Genomic DNA, 19,955 nt, shown 5'->3' with positions numbered 1-19,955 from the left:
TTGCTTTCCTGATGAGGTAACTAGACATCTTGCATTCTACTAATCTCTTTGCTTCTTTTCTACATAGAAAAATTAGTTTTCCTCTGTTGTATGTGGTTTTGGGCTTTTCTGGCTTATAATAATAAGTTCAGATAAAATATTTTATATTGGATTCCAACTTCCTGAACTAGAAAGGGAGAATATATCTGTTATCATTATGAAAAGAGTGGTAAAAGATATGTTTATGGTCATATAACTAGTGTACATTTGGAAGCTCTTAGTCCGGCAGTTCCCAGCCAGTGTTTGTAGTGGGTATGGGAACTTGGATCACTTTTACAGGCGTGAATGATAACTCCCCTCAAAATGTGTTTGGATATCAAATAATGTGTCATTTTTAAATATTTGCTAATCCATGTGTTGAGAATCATGAATTGATTCTCCAAATAATTGAAAAATCACAAGAGAATCACAACAAAATTTTAGTGATTCTTGTGATATCTATATGATTTGATTTTGGAGATATTTCCTTATTTTTATGTTATACACATATGGAATAGGTGGAGGTTATATCATTAAACTAAGAGAGAATAATATGGTTTAGCCCTTTGGGCATTTGTCTCGTGGACGTAGGTCGTATGACCAAACCACGTAAATGTTGGTCTTTTGTTTCTCTCTTCACTTATCTAAAACTCTGACATGGTATCAAAGCGGGTTTCTCAAAAGAAAAAAGAACAGAAAAAAAGAGAGAGCGCCTGCTGAAACCCTAGCGCGCCGCTGCTGTCGTAACTGCGCTGCCTTTTCAAACCCTAGCTGCGCGCCGCAACTACCACCTGAAACCCTAACTGCTGTGCTAACACTGCCTGTGCTATGCAGGCAACACTGGCTCCACCAAGTCTTTACTACGGGTGTGTGTCAGTCTCATTCTCTAACCGACCTTTCTACTTGTGATGGGCTGAGCCCCTTTCACTACTTATGGTGTTCTACACCTAAATTGTTTGTCGGTCTCTTTTTTCTGGTCGACCTTGCTTTTGATTGGGTAAATGCCTTTCTACTGGTGTTTTGCACCTAAAGTTGGCTGTGTGACTTAATGTTTCTATTTACACTACTGTGGATGCGTGTGCATGTTATGACGACGCCTTGACCTCCGATGACCTCCCCTGGTGTCACACTGAAAGAAAAGTTTTGACTTTTGTTGTGCAAGTTGAACATCACAATCAAGATCTCAATGTCTAACTTGAGGGTAGTGTTGAGAATCAGAATTGATTCTCCAAATAACTGTAAAATCAGAAGAGAATCACAACAAACTCTTAGTGACTCTTGTGATATCTATATGATTTGATTTTGGAGATATTTCCTTATTTTTGTGTTATACATATATGTAATTCACATATATAAATAGATGAAGCTTATATCATCAAACTAAGAGAGAATAATAAGATTTAGCCCTTTGGGCATTTGTCTCGTGGACGTATGTGATATGACCGAACCAAGTAAATGTTGGTGTTCTATTTCTCTCTCACTTATCTAAAACTCTGACACCATGAGTAGAAGATCGTCTAAAATTGTGCAAGATGCTTTCTGACCTTGTAACTGGCACAGATATCACACTTGTTATGTTTGAGTTATTGGATGTTGCAGTGACTAATATTAGATATGTGCTACATTATGATGTATGACAGTAACAACCATGAGGACTTGGTCCTTCATGAGAATTTGTTTTCTTGAGTGATAAAAATGATAGAGCGTCTGGAAAATTTCACTGGACCAACTATATATTTGGTGCTTCTTCACCTGTGATGTTTTGCTTCATGAATCCTTGTTCACTGCTGACCTCTCTCTTGCCTCATTTGACTTTTCTTCTCACAACCATTGGTGTATTATGATTGGTGGGGTCTATGCTTTTGGATGTAGGTTTAGGATTGGTTTGTAAAGGGAATAAGTAATGCTAATTCCCTAATTGTAGTTCTTACAGAAACTAATAGTTCTTCTCTGGGTGTGGACCATAGTTTCTCATATGGTGCTGCAAAGTCTTGAAATGTATATGTTGATGTTCTTGATGTGTGGCAGCTTGGCAGCCATGGGTCCAATTTGACCGAGGAAGAGCTTGAGACCCACACCATAGCTGCTTGGAAAGTGGCAAAATCATATCTAAATAGTCAAGTTAATGGGCTAAGGAGTGCTGTTTCAAGACAACTTGTACAAGTAAGTATTCATACTGAATACTGATTTCCTGAATGAAAAATATGTACATCTTGCACATGGAAAGTGAAAATTTTGCTATGATACAAGTATGGATGGAATGGATAATTTGGTTACTGATTATGCTCTTCACACTGATTCTCTCTCTTCAATAACCTATACTGATGAAACAATAAGTAGAAAACTTGGTTTTGCCTTCGGCACCCTTGTGGAAGATTGAAGCTGTCCACATACTTAGAAGCATTTTTGGCTTTCTGCTGTTTACTTCGGTATTGCCATGATTTCCTGAGCAGGTGTATCATTTGATTGAGTTTTAAGTTGGGAAAAGCCCAAGTGTCTGTCAGTGAAGAAAAAATAGGTTATGTGATAGGTATGAGAACATGCATGTGTTGTGTTCTAAGTATCTATGGAAATGCTTATATTTGCTCTGTGGTAATATATTATTAAACATGTTCCCTCTATCCTTGACTTACCCAAATTTGCACTTTAGTTTGATGAAAAATTTATTTGGTTTTCCAAGCAACATTTCTTCTCTTGTATTCTAGAATTAGTATTTAGGCTACTATTTCATGTTGACTTGGTTGCCGGATTTCAGGCTGGGCCAGATGACAGTTTGAAGGAAGTTGCTTTGAAGATTTTGCAAAATGGTGTAGCTACGGTTCCCATCCTTCATTCTTCGTCAGCGGGTGGCTCAAACCCACATTTGCTGCACCTTGCTTCACTTTCCGGAATACTAAAATGTGAGGAAAATTAACCAGCCACTTCTGTGTATAAGTATATGTGTATGCTTGAGGCGTATCAACTCTGAGGAAACCAAAAGCGCTCATATTTGATATATCAACATTTTCTCTTGCTTTACAGGTATTTGCCGGTTTTTTAAGCACTCACCAAGCTCTCTACCAGTACTTCAATTCCCACTTTTTGCAATCCCTGTAGGCACTTGGGTTCCAAAAATTGGAGAGCCAAATCGGCGGCCATTGGCAATGTTGAGACCGAATGCTTCACTTAGTTCAGCATTGAATTTATTAATCCAAGGTATCTACTATGCTCTAACAATTGGAGCACATGTGAGAAGCAATCTTCATCTCATCCTTTCTTTACAATCTACTCTCCTGGCATAAAACTGTTGACTTATTTCTGAAGAAATTAACTTACTCCTTCCCTTAACCATTTAATACTTTTTCTCTGTGTGATTAACTGGATGGTTTTCTCTCAGCACAAGTTAGTTCGATCCCAATTGTTGATGATAATGACTCCTTATTGGACGTGTATTCTCGGAGGTTAGTATTGTGTACTGTTATACCATGCTTGTGGTATATGAGTTATATTTTCAGCACTTGCCACTTGGAATTGGTATTTATGTGTTATAGTTTGTTGCAGCGACATAACTACTTTGGCAAAGGACAAAATTTATACACACATTAATCTTGAAGAAACAACTATTCATCAGGTTCGTGCTAATTGTATTTTTAGGGGACTTGAATTATATCTATCCTGAATTATATCTATCCTTGCATGAGTACAGAGATGTGCTGGCCCTATTTCAACATACTTCTGTTTCTTACATATATTGTCCAATTCTTATATATAGGCATTGCAGTACAGAGATGACCCCTTTTCAACATATGGCTACACCAATCAAAGATGTCATATGTGCTTGCGGTCTGATCCACTCCACAAGGTCTTGGAGAGATTATCCCAGCCAGGTTCCTTCCCCTCTCCTTCCCTTTTTTATTCGCTTCTCTTGTCTTCCCTTGTTTTTTTAAGACATTCCACATACTTACCAGTCATTTGTTTGGTGGTCCTTCAGTAGTACACACATACAATTGGACTGATGTTTATTAATTGCAAATGTTGTTCCCCGAAGTCCCTATGTATATTACTTTTCACGCGGCTATTTGCAGGGGTCAGACGGCTCGTTATTATTGAAGCTGGGAGCAAGCGCGTGGAAGGTATCATTACGCTGAGTGATATTTTCCGGTTTCTCTTGGGCAGTTAAAACAATGGCAACATCAAATGGTCCAACAATATCTTTCATATATAAGATTGGATTGCCCTCTCTCGCATGGCCTGGTTCAAGTTAATAGGCAAAAAAACGAGGAATTTAGGTCGATATTGGGGTTTGCCAGAAACCGCTGGTCTCCCTTAAGTAGTGATTGCCAAATTTGAGCTGATTTTTTGTGGAGGAAAATACAGGAGCGGCTAGTTGTTGCCGGCACCGCTGTAGAAGTTTGGGAACCAATAAGGGAGAGATGGTTGGGTGGATGAATGATTGTAATCTTTATTAATTCAGAGACATTTCTTTGGTTGTCTAATGAGTGGTTGTGTGGATCACCCTCACTCTTCATGTGGCGATGCTTTTCGGTTAGTACCAAAGATCATAGAACAGTTGATCAAGAGTTTTAACATTACTCGTCTACTCCTGCTGTGTTATGCCATTGTTGAAAAGAAGAAATAACAGAAATGCTGCACTTGTTCAAAGATATATCTTCACCTTTCACATTTCAGTTGTATGTTTTGTGGTAAGGATGGCAAATATTGTGCCCGTGTGAATTAGTATTAGCAGCCTATACTTTGATTTAATCACAATCTTGTTTCTTGAAATTATTAATATGATTTGAGACCTCCTTTTGGTAGGAAATGAATTTAATTACAAATATAATTTTATTATTTAAAAAATTATTAATAACAATAATAGTAAAGTAGAACCCCCTCCCCTTCCATAGGGTTTCATCCAACAAATATGAATTTTCATGTGTATGGATGAAAATTTGCTTTTGGATTTAACTAAAACCCCCTTTTAATAATAGCAACTTATGAAGGATTTCTTTAGCTAAATTGTTGTTTCATTAACCCATCAAAGTAATGAAATAGGAAACTAGTAAAGGTTACTTAAATAAATATTGTCTATATGATTTTTCTTACTGAAATTAATTATACATAACTTGTGACTTGTGAGTATATAAATACTATTTTTCCAAAAGAAAAAAAAACATATTTTATGTATATTATATTATATTATTACATGTAAATGCATAATACATTGTAGGATTAACGATGTAAGGATAATATTAAAATTTTCAATTTGATTTACATAATTATACTGAACATCAATAATTTTTGAATAATTAGATGGTAATTGTAATTAAGTTAAATTATAGATAATTTACTTTTTTATTAAAAAAGGAAAATAAGTAAAGGGGCCAGCATGAAAGTCAAAATAAGTAAAGGGGCCAAAACATAATTTATCCATATATGTTTCAATGGTTCCGTGGCTTCAAATCCTCTTCTCTATACACACAATGGACATACATTATACATATACATACACATTGAGAGAGAAGGTGGGGAGAGAGAGATGGAAAGTCTGACGGAAGAGGAGAAAAGGGCTCTGAGAGGAAGCAAATTCGCTCCTCTTCCATCTGCGCCAACTCAGACCCGATCCCAACCCAGGTTCCTAAACCTTTACATACATACATTACTTGCGTATGAATGTTAATAGGTTGCGTGTATAAGCCTAATCAATTTGCTATTCTCACTAATTTAGTTTCTTCTCGCGAACTTCATTAATGGGATAGATGTTTTCTAGGTTTTGAGTTTGCTTCGCATGTTTGATTATTATACTTCATTATTACCCTACACAAGTCGATTTGATTTTGTAAAATCCGTAGTGAGAATTATGTTTTTGTGGTTGACTAAGATATAGGCAATTAGGGTATGTTCTACCAGATGCACTGCTATAAGTATGTGCAGGTGCAAATATATGCATATAAATTGCATATATGAACTTATATTAGTTGCTGCCTTTATTATGTGGCGTGGTTGTTTATGAAAGTGTTGATATTCAGGGTTTTGTTATGTGAAGGCAGGCTCATCCTGGGGGGCCATTGAAGACAAACAAGGCAGCTGCTCTTGCTAAATTCCTTGAAAGAAAGCTTCAGGAGCCAAATGGGTTGGCTTCTGTGGATCCAAAGCTTGTTGAATTAGCTGTGAAGAATGCCAAAGAAACTGTTCAATGCAGTATGGATTTCTCATTTTATTCAGTTACATCAAAGCTGAAATGTTTGGTTGAATTTTCTCTTTCGTCAGGCGTAGTTCTATCATTACTTAGCTACAAGTTTGCTTTTTGTGATGGAATTGCTGATGCGTTCAAACTTTTTGAGTTTTGAGGACTTTGTTGATGTATGTTGTGTTTTATTGGGAAGCTAAAAGTTGGAATGGGAAAATGCTCAAAAAAGTTTTAGAACGGTGTTGAATGCAGCATTAGTGTCAACTTCCTGGATTTCATGTCTGGTCCTGCTCTCTCTCTTTTTAGGTTGTGATGTATGTGTTACAATTTTGCTAGCAAATTGAATTCCACTGGATTCTTACTTTTCCTTGTATCTGATTCAGAAATTTCTCTTTTCTTTAACTGAAGAATCAAGTAGTTTGGCATAGAGGATATACTTGGTTTCTTGAAACTTGAAAGGATTGCCAGAAACCCAAAGAAAGGTCTGTTTAGTTATGTCAGAAAAAGGCTTGTGATCCCCTGTGTCTGTGTGGAAGAATGTGTGGTGGTTGGGGGGGTGGGGTGTTTTAGAGTTGGATTGATTAACGAGCAAGCACATGTTCGGCCTTCTCTTTTCTTAAGTACGCAGGCAGTTCCATAACAAATGTGAATTGTCTTTCTGCAACTCAGCCTGCCAAAACTTCAACATATATTTAATCCAGATGTGATGTAGAAAGCCACCAATTCCATATTGGTTTCTTTTGTCCTTAAAATTCTCTTTGGAAAAAAATATTATTGTGTCTTCTTTCTTGTGGTCATAATTGGAGTAAATAAACATTGTAGCAAACTCATGCCCATACAATCTCATTGTATACTCGTGTCTCCACTTTGCTTATTAAAGATATCATGCTAAATCTCCTTATGTATTATTCAGGTGGAACTTCAACATCAGGAAGAATGATTCAGCATGTCAATACTTTTGGGGACTCTGAGGTGCCTTTTTCATGATATGATAACTTTTTTTTTTAAATTAAACCACCCAGAGGTGGGGGGAGCTTTTCGGAGTCCCCATGATATGATAACTTAAATCTGCAGAGTTCTGTTACTGTTTCTTTTTTCTTATCATATTGTTGTTGAATCCCTTTCGTGAAATTGATAGGACTCTGATGGAGAAGAGAAAACAGAGACCTCTGTGATGAAGAAGCATAAGCAGAAGAAGAAACAGAAAAAGAAGGAAAAGAAGGAGAAGAATAAAAAAAATAAACAAAAGGTATGTTGTATGTTCGCTTCCATTTGTTAGTTGATATTAATCTTAGTATCAAAATGGTGAGGTCCTCCATGCTTCTGCAGAAACTTGAGGATTCCATTGCCAATACATCAAAAAGACCGAAAAAGAAGCTGAAACTATGATCTACATCGAAGTTTGGAGTGTTATCGGCAGATGCACGGGAAGCTGAATCTGTTAAACATGGAACTTAGGATCTTGGATTGTGAGACCCATTAGCTCCAAAAAAAATGCCTTTTTCTTTACTTTCTGGATTACAATCTGAAAAAGAAAGCACGAACTAAGTTTGTTAGAATAGATGAATATAAACGTTGTTTTTCACTGTTGTCCAGTCCTTTTAAGCTTGAAGCACAAAGCCCACTTTAGCCATGCTTACATTCAGTGACACTTCAATTGTTCCAAGTTGCAAAGTGTTACAGCAATACTGAAAAATTCTGGAATGTTCTGAACCGATTAGGCCACACCTTTGGGTTATCTTAAGTCTTTATAATTCTTGTTCATCCTATATATTCTAATGTGACCCAATGGTTGTTATCTAGGGCCTGATAATTACAGAGCTGGAAAACCAGGCAAATATCATTAATTTATTGCTCTTTCAACTGTTTCTCCAATTAATTTACAACTTTGCTAAGACAATCCCCTACTCAATGTAAAATACAAGCTATTCAATCAAAGCCACTACTAAACAGAATTAATGAGCAATGACACTAATGTTTATGTCAACCTTCTACGCTCATTTACCGGATAAGAGTTAGTAGTAAGAACTGACAGAAATAAGTTGTAGAAGTGCTAATCCATTTGACCTATGAAGCCAAGGGAAAAGGGTCTAGCTTTAGAGCTGAATGAAGCCCAACTTAACTATCTATAAGGCAGATACATAGAGAACCTCCATCCATCACAGGTTATTTGACTAAGTCGGTATTAGTGCCAATATTTGGTTCTTGATGATGCCCACGCACTTCTGTATTTCTGTATAAACAGGAAGGTTTTGAGAACTGTGTGGCTGTAAACTTGTTACAGCAGAATCTAGTATCTCTGCAATATCTGATGGAGGGAACTGCCTTTCTGTACACTTCTGCAATTATACAAAAGATGATTTTATCAGCACTTTGGGGACAATATGCAACCACCTGTGTCAGGAATCTAATCCAGGGAGGGGTGAGTGTTTGCTATCTTCCTACAATTCACCTGAATCATGAGCAAAGTCGCTACGCATTTTCCAATCAGCTCTGAAGGAATTTGAGTGTAGATATCGGATGAATTCATTAATTTAGGATCGGATGCCTGTAACATTTTTCACATTCAGAAAATCAACAGATCATGACAGAATGGATAACCGTGAGTTACAGAGTTAAGGTGGACGAACTAACCACTGGCATGCAAGAATCGTCCGAGGGAAGCCGGTCATTTACATAATCAATAGCTTCCTCAATTTTCTCGATGGTATCCTCCCGACTCTTCAGTGATGATATTGCCTATAAAAATATGAAAAATCTCTTCAAAATCAATTTGATAGAAAGTGGCTGTTATTCCAAGAGATTATTGCATTTCATTCTGCTTGTGTTGTGTGCAACAACAGGAAAAGATATAAAAAAATTACCAAAGGAAAAACAAATGAGATCATACAGAGAGCATTCATTGCTGGTCTAAATTACAGTATCCTTTCACATTATGCTGACAATAGGAGGCACCATGTCTTTTGGAATCTTACACCTAAGTGAGGAATTCAACTTTCACCAATTCGCTGAATTTTATACTAGTTGAGGCTAGTCAGAAGTAAAATGTACTTCAGATAGTTTTCTGAAACATTTTTGTCATCCAAAAAGCCAAACCAAGATAAATGTCAGAAACAAGTGCTAGTCTATGTTAACATCAGGTTCTGGACCAAATTCAAAGTATTGACTCTCTCACACAATGGCTTGACTACAACATGTTTATCACAAAACATCGAAGCACTTAAGACTAAAGAGGAGGCAATTGAAATACAGAATTGAATGCCTTCCTTACCTGCATAGCTACATCCACCATTTTTCGGGCTTTAGTTCTTGAGCTATCCATGATTTCATTCACATTTGATCCTGATTCTTGAGTTTGATATGCAGAACGATCAGAGGAGTTCAATGTGCCACCAGCATCAGCATGATTGCTCACCGGCCCCGGCCATGTAAGTGGACATTTACCTTGATATGTGTTCCGTTCTCTCAGGCAATGTAAAGCTGAAGAAACCTGCCAAAAAAAAAGTTGTTCCACAATTATTGTGATCCAAATGCAACAAGATTTGCCAATATGAGGAAAAATGAAGGTGTTAGGTCTCCTGTATGATGATTAATACCTGCTCATTGGCATCATTCAATTGTATAAGTACTGCAGCATACTGCTTTTTAAATGGCTCTGACTCTTTCAAAAAGCTATTACCATCCTTCTGATTTTCTAACACATCATCATTCATGCGCCTCAACTCAAGAACAATAGCTTCCTGCATATATGAGTGCAAACAAAAGAATGAGCATTCTAATGCACTGATGTTAATTCCGGTACACAGCAGGATGCTCCAATTATTATCATATAGTAATGGCGTTCAGATGAAAAAGATACTAACATACTTAATGGCTGAGAGAACAAACCCGCATAATCCATCCATAAAACAGCAAATAATGTCATTATTGAGAGATACTTATAAATCCATGTATTAACTGTTAGATAATCAAGAAAGAAGGCTGCTGATTGAGTTGACAACAACATATTAAACAGATCATCAGGGGAAGACTGATACCTTTTTATCAAGAGCACGAGTCAGCTCAGCAAGAGCTTGAACATCAGCTTCCTTTGCCTGGACATGAGCTAGTGTACTAGGCTGAGAATATGCCATCTGCTGGTAAGTTGCAGCATCAGCAGGTCCAATCCTTGTCTGCACATTGGTATTTGCAGAAGCAACCTGGTGAACAGAATCTTACTTGAGATACTCTGTTCTACACTGAACTTATAATCTTTTGCTAGTGAGAAGCAGAGAGCCATTAATGAAATGCAATACATAGTCAGATGAAAAACTGCCAATTCACTATTTTTTACAGATCAGCAAGCTCACGTAAATAAGATCATTCTCCACTAAATAATTTTTTCCAGAACTACCTAGAGGTTTTCAATCATATAAATAGCTCATATTTAAAGTCAAAATTAGAATGCATCAGCAATAACAAATAACATATAAATATTCCAAGCAATAGAAAGTTCCAACTAATAATAGTTCAAAATTTCCCAAAGACTCCAATAATGTTGGCAATGTTGACACTGCTGAGTTTTTTGTAATGTATCTATCCATGAGGCTAAAATGGTAACTGAACTTGAGTAGAAATGAATATATAATGCAAATTAGTTAGAAGAAAATTAGGGAGAGAATTCATGCCTTTGTCTGGTCCAACAAAATGGCAGGATTAGCTAATGGAGGCAACTGAGAAATACCATCAATGCTATCCAGATTGTCACCAGGGGAAAGCTTGATGTGCTCTTTTGCTCGTCCATGTATTTGTAGTTCATTGAAATTCTCAAAAGATTTATCAACTGCCACTGTGTGTCTTCCAAGCAAAGCAGGCATATTCTCCAAAGGATTTAAGGGCATGCAGTCAATATCCTAGCAAGCAAAAGAGTTGCATAAACCACACAAAGAAACAAAAGCAAACAGAAGGAAAATAAACAGAATAAAAGAAGCAAAATTCAGTCTTTTGCAGAAAACAGAAAATGCTAAAGCATTAACAAATAGTCATTAGGTTGTCCATTCACATTCTCTCCCATAAAATATTATTCTTTACACAGAGATCGGCAAAGGTCATCTCGAATCAGACACAACTAAAGTGGAGCTTAGCAGATAATTTACATCGAACATGCATAAGAGCAAGATATGCCATTGGACCAGAAAATGATACAGGTAGGTCCACCATGAAGTACCGGATTTCATCGGCTCAAATGGTTACCATGAGTTTTTCTTTATTATTTAATGCCTATAGTATAGAAAACATATTCAATAACTAACACAATGGTTTTCATGAAATCGGTACTAAATTATGCTTCAACCCTTTGGGGAAGGGGATAGTAAATCATGCTTCAACCTTGTGGTGAAGCGGATAGCAAATATGCTTCAACCTTTCATGTCTATTAACTTTCATGTGTAGATATACCCAGTTGTGCCTATCTTTTTCAACAACTAGAGAAAATAATAACTAAGAAAAAGGAAGTTAAGAATAAAGGCTCGATCTAAGAACTGCAGGTAGGTTCAGATTATCTGGTGAAAAATAACCTTAAAAAGGTTAGAAATACTTAGTCCGAGAGTTTTAGTAGTGCATTTATTATATTTAAGCAATAGTGTGGATTTCAGTTGTAAAACATCAATATACAATGAGATCATGAGAACAAGCTGCAAGTCAGTAAGTAGAATACCATGACAAATTCGACCCCTAGTTCGTGCCGGTCAAATTGTACCCGACATTTTGAGTGATCAACAGTTAGCACGCTTCCATCATGAATCTCTCTTGTTTTGGGGTGAATTGCAATGACACGCTGTCCAACTGACAAAGGCCTTGCAAGGTCGGTCGGCAATCCTTCCCTTACGCCTTCACGGAGCTCAGTGTAATGTTTCCTAACGGAATCCCGATACTGATTAAGCTTCTCCTTTTCTTCCTTCAGGAATTGCCCCGAAAATCGTCGTGGTTTACCAAGAGAACTGCTTTAACATTAGGGTAAAGAGTGATGCATTGCCATACTTTTGGACCATCCGGCTTAGATGATCAACAGCCAAAAAGTTGAACTATTAAAAACTGCATAAGTATACCTTCTTATGACACCCCACTCCACACGAGTTAATCTTGGAACATGACCCAATCCAACATGATACAAATATTCAACAAACTCGCTTTTTGCAAACCATGGATAATCAATGGCACTATAGAACCATTCATAAGTGCACCATCTCCTCAAACGCTGATTCAACAAACAATTAGACAGTTTTTCCTGTATGACAGAATAGGAAAAGTGAAAACTAATATTTCAGTTATCAAACTGCAGAAGTGAAGGAATTGAAGAAAACCAGACCTTTAAATTAAATGCTGTGTTATGGAGTGAACCAAAAGGCAGATTACTCTGGTCATCAGAGATTTTATCCGGAAATTTCAAATCTTTCTGAATCTGTGGTTTTTTCAGGTTCATTTTACGCCTGCTTCTAACTTTAGTAGGTAAATTGACCTGGTTAACCACAGGAACCTGTATGTCTGATTGGGCTGAATCGCTCCCTTCTTTCCGTAGATCAGCACTGGAAGAATTTTCTGAAATTTTCATCAATTTTGGTGAACTGCTTCGGGCTGATTTCTTGATCTTGCTCGTTAATTTCTTCCCTGCATCTCCAACCTAAGGGAAAACAGCATTACCATTCAGTGAGTTCACTACAGAACCAAATTACTTGGGAGGTGACTAAGCTATTTGAGACCAATAAAGAAGAAGTTTTTAAACCAATCACAAGTAGAACTTTTTAGCATCCAACACCAGCAAATTTCTAAAGAATCATTGAATTTCAGATTTTTATAATTCCACCTATTTAAGAAAATGAAAAATAAATGATGTGCATATCTACTCTGAAGAGATTCAATCCATAATTATCTTGAAAGAGTAATAAAGTTAATAATAATGTTAAAAACAGTAAAAGCATAGAGCAAAAGTAAAGTACCTCACTCCCCAGAGATTCACCAAGATGAATATCCGGATGAGCTTCAGATTTTTGAATCTGCAAATTAATTCGGTAAACTAACCATGCCAGAGATCAAGTTCACAATGGTGACGAGTGACGAAAAAGAAATATGCCTTTCTCACCTTAGATACTTGCATTTTTGGTTTTTTTCTCGTTGTTTTGGTGATAGGCTGATGAGAATCGTGGTTTTCTTCAGGAACAGAACTAACATCAAAAATTGAACTTTTTCCAGGTTTTGATGTTTTGCTGGGAGCAACTTCAGAACTTGATACAAGATGCCCTTTCATTCTTACGCCCGAGGATCTACGTTTTTCTCTTGGCTGGTTTGCTGGCAGAGCTTCTAATGGTACAGATTCACCGACATGATCATCATGTTCATCTTTAAACTGCACTCTTGATTCTGATAAATGAAAAAATAGTTCAATCAACCAAGAGCATACAAGTAAATTCATAATATATATCTGATTGCAGAGAAATCAAATAAAGAATTACACCAGATGTAATCCATGAACTTCACAATGTCATCTAATGGAAACATCTTAATCTTTTCTCTAACAAATAAATTCAAAATCCTAATAGGCTTACAACCAGACCAAACATCCAAGATGGAAATTGGAAAAATTGATTAATCTCCCAGGTTTACCTCCTTATAATGAAATTAACTGCTTACTGAAGAAAACAGCATTGAAAATCACAACCTTCAATAAAGATAACTGAGGCACTATCATCATCAGAACCCTAAAAGTCCCCACATTCTAAGGAAATTGTGCAAACCATGATGGATCTATATGCAGACACCATACAAGAAGTACAATGGCGTACAAAGCAACAATCACAATATGCATCTTGCAGAGAAGTAGATGATTACACATGTTAAAGCAAACAAGAAGGAAACCAACAAAGCAGAATTGAAATATATGCAATAAATTTCACAGCCATCATAGATTATTTAAAATAAAAAAATGTGCACGCAGATTACATACCATCTTCATTTTCTGTTGGCATCATCAATGACAGATCAGCCAGAGTTTGCAGGGCATCAAACGCGGGGCCTTCATCTAAAAAGATCAACATCTTTTATTGAACAGATTGTTGAGTAAAATAGTATATTCAGTGAAATTAGCACTTATAGTCCCTAGGCCCAAATAAATGTCTGAAAGACAAAAGCCTATCTTAACATCTCAGGTTCCACATGCAAGAAGGCATTTGACTAATGCACTAACAAGGTTGTAGTTATACTCGCATGTATTATGCACTTATTTCATAAGAACTATAGGGGCTACGCAACATAGGAAAAGGAACATTAATTATATTAAGCAACTTGAAACATAAGCAAGCAAGTTCTGCCGAGTATCACTTATTTCTATAAATACTAGCTCCGGACTCCATAAAACAATCAGTTACAGACAGATATATAACTATCACTATGCTGAAGACATGAATCAGAAACTTTCTTTCTGAATATAACCAACACATCAAATACAAAGTCCTATAATCTGGCTACACAAATTTCAGAGAGATAAACAAGGATTCAAAGCTTAACCCAGAAAGGAATAAAAAGAATTGCCGCACCTCTTCCGAAAAGAACCTTTTTGCTCTTCTTTTTTTGACTCTGCATGAAGGACCTCGAATTCTTGGTGTTATTAACCTCTACATCAAATTTCCCACTTGTTGCACCTAACCTTTGACCTTCCTCTGTTCCACTGCATTCTTCGTTGATGTTATCCAAATGACTCTGATTATTGTTATCAACTTCAATCTTCTTCCCTTCAACTTTAGTCCCCTTCTGCCTTGTTGTAAGGAAACTTGCAGATTCCGTCATGCAAGGCTTATACCCAGACAACTCGCCAGTGTCAGCTTCTGTGCTTCCTTCCAAATCCTCTTCATCCGTGTCAGCAGCCAAGGGCTTGGCATTGACCATTTCTGCTACAGAATTCTGTGACCAACAGCAATTCTTTAAGTTGGCTAAAGAAATTGTTTTAGGTAAATAAGTTGAAACCATTACCTTTCTTTCAGCATGCCTAAAAGGTGATGACATGACACTTTCAGCTCTTTTACTGGGAGTTCCAGAAACCTGAGGAGAACCACCTCTCTGCGATGCCTCTGCCAAAGCTATGGCTACTTCATGAGCTACTTCATCGTCATCAGTGCTGGCCTTGAGTTTCAAGCCTTGCCTTGTTGGAGAAAAATATTTTTCCCCATTGATATTTTCATATGAATATGAGACGGGGAACCTTGGAGTCCTTTTTCCAACAGGACGAGGTCTGGTTCCTAAAAGGAAAGTCCATACAATATATTCTCAGAAAGATAGCTTATTGTACATCAGTGAATAGCAGCAAGAAAGCAATGGGGAAAAGAAAGAAAACAAGAGAAAAACTTGTGAACTCTCTTTAATTTGAGAAGAAGTACTGTGCAGACGGGAAAGAAAAGACAATTTACCACGAGACATAGAATGTCCACTATGATATAAACATTAAAAGGGATAGAAAATGCATATGATACCATGGGCCAAAAGAGAAATTCACACAAAGAACTACAAGGAATTCCAAGATGATTCTTATGCATAAAAGGAAATTCAGCTACAAATTTGTAATCCTGAGAAGACATGTAAATGTTCCAAAGAAATATACCCATTTCAAGTTTTATGTATTTATATGCAGGTATTGTGCCTACTTACAAACTATGCAGCAGAGATACATGAATCCAAACAAAGGTTCAGTATATGAGTTGTAAAGCATAGCAATAATAAACCAACTCTTGATTTGTCTTCATTTTAACATACCACCAGAGCGTTTCTTCTTTAACAATGACAGACAACCATAATTTGAGGTTATGGTTGGAGAATGCGGCACAAATGGATCGGCTGATGGTTTAGAGGTAGGAGGTTGGACTTTGCCACGAGCACGCTTCTGAGTCTTTTGAGATGATTCCACTCCATCATTGCTTTCTTGGTCACTATCAGTTCCTGCCTGTCAAACCAAGAATAACACATAGTACACATGTCATCAAAAGATACTAGTAATCCTGTTCGGTGAAATCAGAGGAAAATTGACATACCACAAGATAACTCGAAAAATGAATTTCCATCCCCACAAAATTATGAGCCACCATTACTACTGAATTTCTATTGATTATATATACAAACTTGAATAAAAATATCAGAGTATATAAGCTATACCGAGTTGTAACTAGAATTCAGCCAGGCATACAGAAAGCTGGAGCACAAACATGCTTGAGGAACAGGGAAAGAAATAAGAATGTAAACAAAACCTAACTGCTTTTGTCACATATGTTAATTATTAATTATGTTATGGTAGTATTTAAGCACTTGATGACATAAAGTTGACTGCAGCTATCAGCTTGATAATCGAATTGAAAATAGTCTCACCAAATTGCAGTAGTGATCAGTCATCATAGCAATCAACCCCGCTGCAGAAGCAGTTCCGTGTGGAAGAGATAAGTACGCCTGAAATTTAAGACCTGAAAATAAGTGAAAAACAATACAATTGTAGTTGAAGCATGGTGATATGCAGTCTCATCATGTTGTGATGTCGAAACTCAGACAACTTTCAAATTTTAGACTTAGTGTCGGTTTTAGTTTATTAAAGTGCTGAGAATAGATCATCACTATCTTAAAAACTACCATGTCAAAACTACTATTTCTCTAAACATATAATCTCTGTAGTCCGTTCATTAAGAAACAACTATCTCTTGCTATTGTGCATATGATACAGATGCCTATATCTTAAGTCATTTCACTTTGACGTACTATGACATTCCAAACATTAAAGTCAAGGCTGCATGGGAGTCTCAATTAATGCAATTATTTACTAGATATCGATAAATAGGATCATCTGATGTTGACATCTTAAGCTCATCCTAGGCCAATATAAATTTTAGAGCCAAAGGTAAGGAACAAAGGTTTGTACAAAACCATTTGTCATAGACCATATAGAGGTGCTCTCTCTAGGCACGAATAGCCTTGAAATAGGAGTCCAAAAGAAAGAGAGAATTTTCATAGATAAAATAGTGTGTGACAGAGAGAGTCGAAAATAAGTAATAATGCTTGTAGCACGAAAACAGAACTGATCTTGTAATTACTCTCAACAAAATAAATCAAAAACCAGAATGTACCCTGTTCATTGTGTAAAGAGCCTCTGCCATTTCTGAAGATCGATTTTTCACAGCGTTGGCCACCTGTACCAGTGCCAAAAACAAAGATAAAGACAAGCTTGTGGCAATCAACAAACTAGCTCATACAGAAAGGCATGATAATCCCTGCTTAAACCATGAAAGGATCAGGTCCAATAGATCTTCGTTTGTGATTTTAAGGTTACCTAGAAAGCGTTGCTCGAATTTATCTTGAAAAGATTGGATAACTTTTACGTAAAATAACTTTTTGGTAACAAATTAAACCAGTCGTTCATGCATGTACTAGTCAATAGGTCTAACATAAATTTGAACTAACCTTTTTCCAATCTTTACCATTCTTGCGGTAAGAATCATAAAAACGAGTTAGCTCTTCCATGGTCCATCGAGGCCCAAGCATGTCAGACAACTTCCTTTTCTGCATTAAAAAATAAAAAAAGATAGTTATTCTGCTGCTGCACATGCATAACCCAGTAACCATGCATGACTGGGTATAACTTCCGGTGGGAGATCATGCCAGAGCCGGATGTAACAGCTTGTTATAAGATTCAAGCTGGCAATACCTCAAGTTACAACTCACATGTCAGTGTTACATACATAATAAATGAAATGGAAGTAGGAGCGTTTTTGCAACCTTGTAATTGTAAGCTAAGGTCTCTTTCTAAGTTGCATCCCAACTCACAGGACAGACCTCAATCACCAAAACTTGTGTTAAGTTTCTTGAAAAGAATTTACCTACTAGTCTATATATGGGAGGTCTGAATCACAAAAATGGAGAAAAGTGAGTGGAAAAATAGCCCATTATCTATACGAGATCCACAGCTCAAGAAAGTCTATGCAGCAGGAAAACTCATGCTACGGACCTCCATAACAACCAAAGTGATGTGAGACTCAAGACAAAAGTTTCTATGTTATGTAGTGAGCAACTATACAAATGATAAAAAAAGATAATGATATCATAAATCCAGTTGAAGATAACTATGAAAAGGCATGTGCAAGCTCAAGCAAGGAGTGAGTTTTCAGCAGGGGAAGTGAAACGTAACAGGAAATATAATAATTCATCAGAAACTCACACGACTATTGCTTCTTTTAGAACCATCTCCATCTTTGCTAGGAGATACTTCGTTCACTTGAGAATATCGCTTATTCACACTTCTAGACTTTCTCGTGGGGCCCATTATCAGCTAACCAAGAACCAAATCACAAATAGTCAAGAAAATTAGAAAGTAAAAATGTGAACAAACATAGAGAGCATAAATACCTTAAAGTTTTTTTATGGAACTACAAGTAACTATAATCCCAAAGAAGAATCTCACAACTTTCCTCAAGAAAATTATCTGAATCCTCGTCCATGAATAATTATTCAACAGAACAAGTAAAAATGCGGCAAATAAACTTACAATCAGAATTAAATACTTGTTAGGACCACGGAATAGCAGAAACAAAACACAGAAAAAAAACATATATAAAATTTGCAAAACCCATTTCGACGTTTAAAATTATCTTGAAATCTAACTAAAGCAATGTCACATGAGCACCAAAAAAAAAAAAGGAATCTGCATTAAAATTAAGGGAAAAAAAACATCCAAAAAGAAAAATAAATTGTGAAGCTAAGAAAAATGAAGATAGAGGAGAGAGAGAGAAACCCACATAGAAAACTAGCCAAGAGAAGTGATTAAATCCTGGATAACTTAAAAACAAATAAATTAAGACATTTTAAGACGTACTCAATATTGAAGTAGATGATAGCTCCAATTTTACATTCAACGCCAATTCCGCCACATTCATATACATGCGACATCACCTCCCGAACGCGGACAGAGTTCACTCAAAGACACTCAGCTAAAAGATCCTCAAAATTCAAAATTAGACGCACTTCAAAAACTTAAATCAACGACCTTTACGACTTTCCAGCAAAATCAAGGACACAAAAGGTGAAATCAACAAGAAAACAACTCAGATACAGAACAAGCCTCAAATTCGCAGCCAAAAAACCGAAAAAAAAAAAGAAGAAAGAAAAGAAGCACCTTTGATCAACGACAACCAGCAAGAATCACAAAAAAAGAAAATTAAGGAACAATCACTTAAAACCCTAACTACATACAACTCAAATTCAAAAACTCAGTTATGAAATGAAACCAAAAGATCAGCTAAAACTAAAGAAAGAAAGAAAAAAAAAAAAAAAACCACCCCTTTTTCTTCCTCTTTACCTTTCCGATAAATTCAATTCACCGCATTGGAGAAAAAGCTGGAGATTTGAAATTTATGAACAAATGCTAGCGAAAGAGATGAGATTACGAATTTTGTGCGTAGAGTGTGACTTTAGAGAGAGAAAGGGGGAGTGTTTTAGAGAGAGAAGGGTGGGAGGAGGAATGAAAATTATTTTAATTTAATTTCCGCTGTGGGGGTAATAGCCGCGAAACTCTACTCTTTGTATTTGTATTGGGTGTTCAGAATTTTGTTTTCAAAGGGTTATTTAATTGCAGATGCAGTCCCTCGAGATATGGTTTCTCTACTTCTCTCCACCACATTTTTAAATTCATTGCTCATTGGTCCAACCTTAGGCCTAATGAGTAATAATAGTCAAATAAAAAGATTCCTTCCCTTCCATTTTTTATTTATTG

The 19,955-nt window shown here is 36.5% G+C and overlaps 3 protein-coding genes across 5 annotated transcripts in view; 2 read left to right on the top strand and 1 right to left on the bottom strand.

The window, feature by feature from the left end:
- Positions 1–4,663, top strand: part of LOC105171495 (sucrose nonfermenting 4-like protein) — an 8,616-nt gene extending 3,953 nt beyond the window's left edge. The window contains exons 7-13 of the mRNA XM_011092634.2: positions 2,047–2,181; positions 2,774–2,918; positions 3,040–3,213; positions 3,395–3,458; positions 3,559–3,628; positions 3,770–3,884; positions 4,083–4,663. Coding sequence (XP_011090936.1) covers positions 2,047–2,181; positions 2,774–2,918; positions 3,040–3,213; positions 3,395–3,458; positions 3,559–3,628; positions 3,770–3,884; positions 4,083–4,177 — 798 coding nt within the window. The 3' untranslated portion in view covers positions 4,178–4,663. The remainder of the gene's footprint in view (positions 1–2,046; positions 2,182–2,773; positions 2,919–3,039; positions 3,214–3,394; positions 3,459–3,558; positions 3,629–3,769; positions 3,885–4,082) is intronic.
- On the top strand, positions 5,480–7,912 carry LOC105171492. The gene is made up of 5 exons (XM_020697302.1): positions 5,480–5,631; positions 6,044–6,198; positions 7,101–7,159; positions 7,326–7,436; positions 7,517–7,912. Exons 1-5 carry the CDS (start codon positions 5,537–5,539, stop codon positions 7,574–7,576), a joined length of 480 nt encoding a protein of 159 aa, XP_020552961.1. The 5' UTR covers positions 5,480–5,536; the 3' UTR covers positions 7,577–7,912.
- Positions 7,547–19,721, bottom strand: LOC105171494 (protein ALWAYS EARLY 3-like). Of its 3 annotated transcripts, XM_020697301.1 has the most exons (22): positions 19,542–19,721; positions 19,059–19,173; positions 18,405–18,515; positions 17,651–17,749; positions 17,317–17,379; positions 16,571–16,648; positions 15,965–16,151; positions 15,188–15,453; positions 14,755–15,118; positions 14,166–14,240; positions 13,305–13,582; positions 13,162–13,218; positions 12,534–12,845; positions 12,274–12,452; positions 11,883–12,165; positions 10,855–11,079; positions 10,225–10,386; positions 9,784–9,927; positions 9,459–9,677; positions 8,822–8,926; positions 8,640–8,735; positions 7,547–8,526 (listed from the first exon to the last, which is right to left on the bottom strand). In XM_020697301.1, exons 3-22 carry the CDS (start codon positions 18,507–18,509, stop codon positions 8,362–8,364), a joined length of 3,462 nt encoding a protein of 1,153 aa, XP_020552960.1. In that variant the 5' UTR covers positions 18,510–18,515; positions 19,059–19,173; positions 19,542–19,721; the 3' UTR covers positions 7,547–8,361. The 3 variants fall into 3 exon arrangements, with proteins under 3 accessions (XP_020552960.1, XP_020552958.1, XP_020552959.1); XM_020697299.1 differs by lacking the exon at positions 19,059–19,173; XM_020697300.1 differs by lacking the exon at positions 19,542–19,721 and having other exon boundaries at positions 19,059–19,490.

This window comes from Sesamum indicum, linkage group LG10 (genome assembly GCF_000512975.1).
Source record: "Sesamum indicum cultivar Zhongzhi No. 13 linkage group LG10, S_indicum_v1.0, whole genome shotgun sequence".
NCBI lineage: Eukaryota > Viridiplantae > Streptophyta > Magnoliopsida > Lamiales > Pedaliaceae > Sesamum > Sesamum indicum.
Note: the sequence above shows the minus strand (reverse complement) of the source record. Positions and strands in the feature narration are given on the sequence as shown.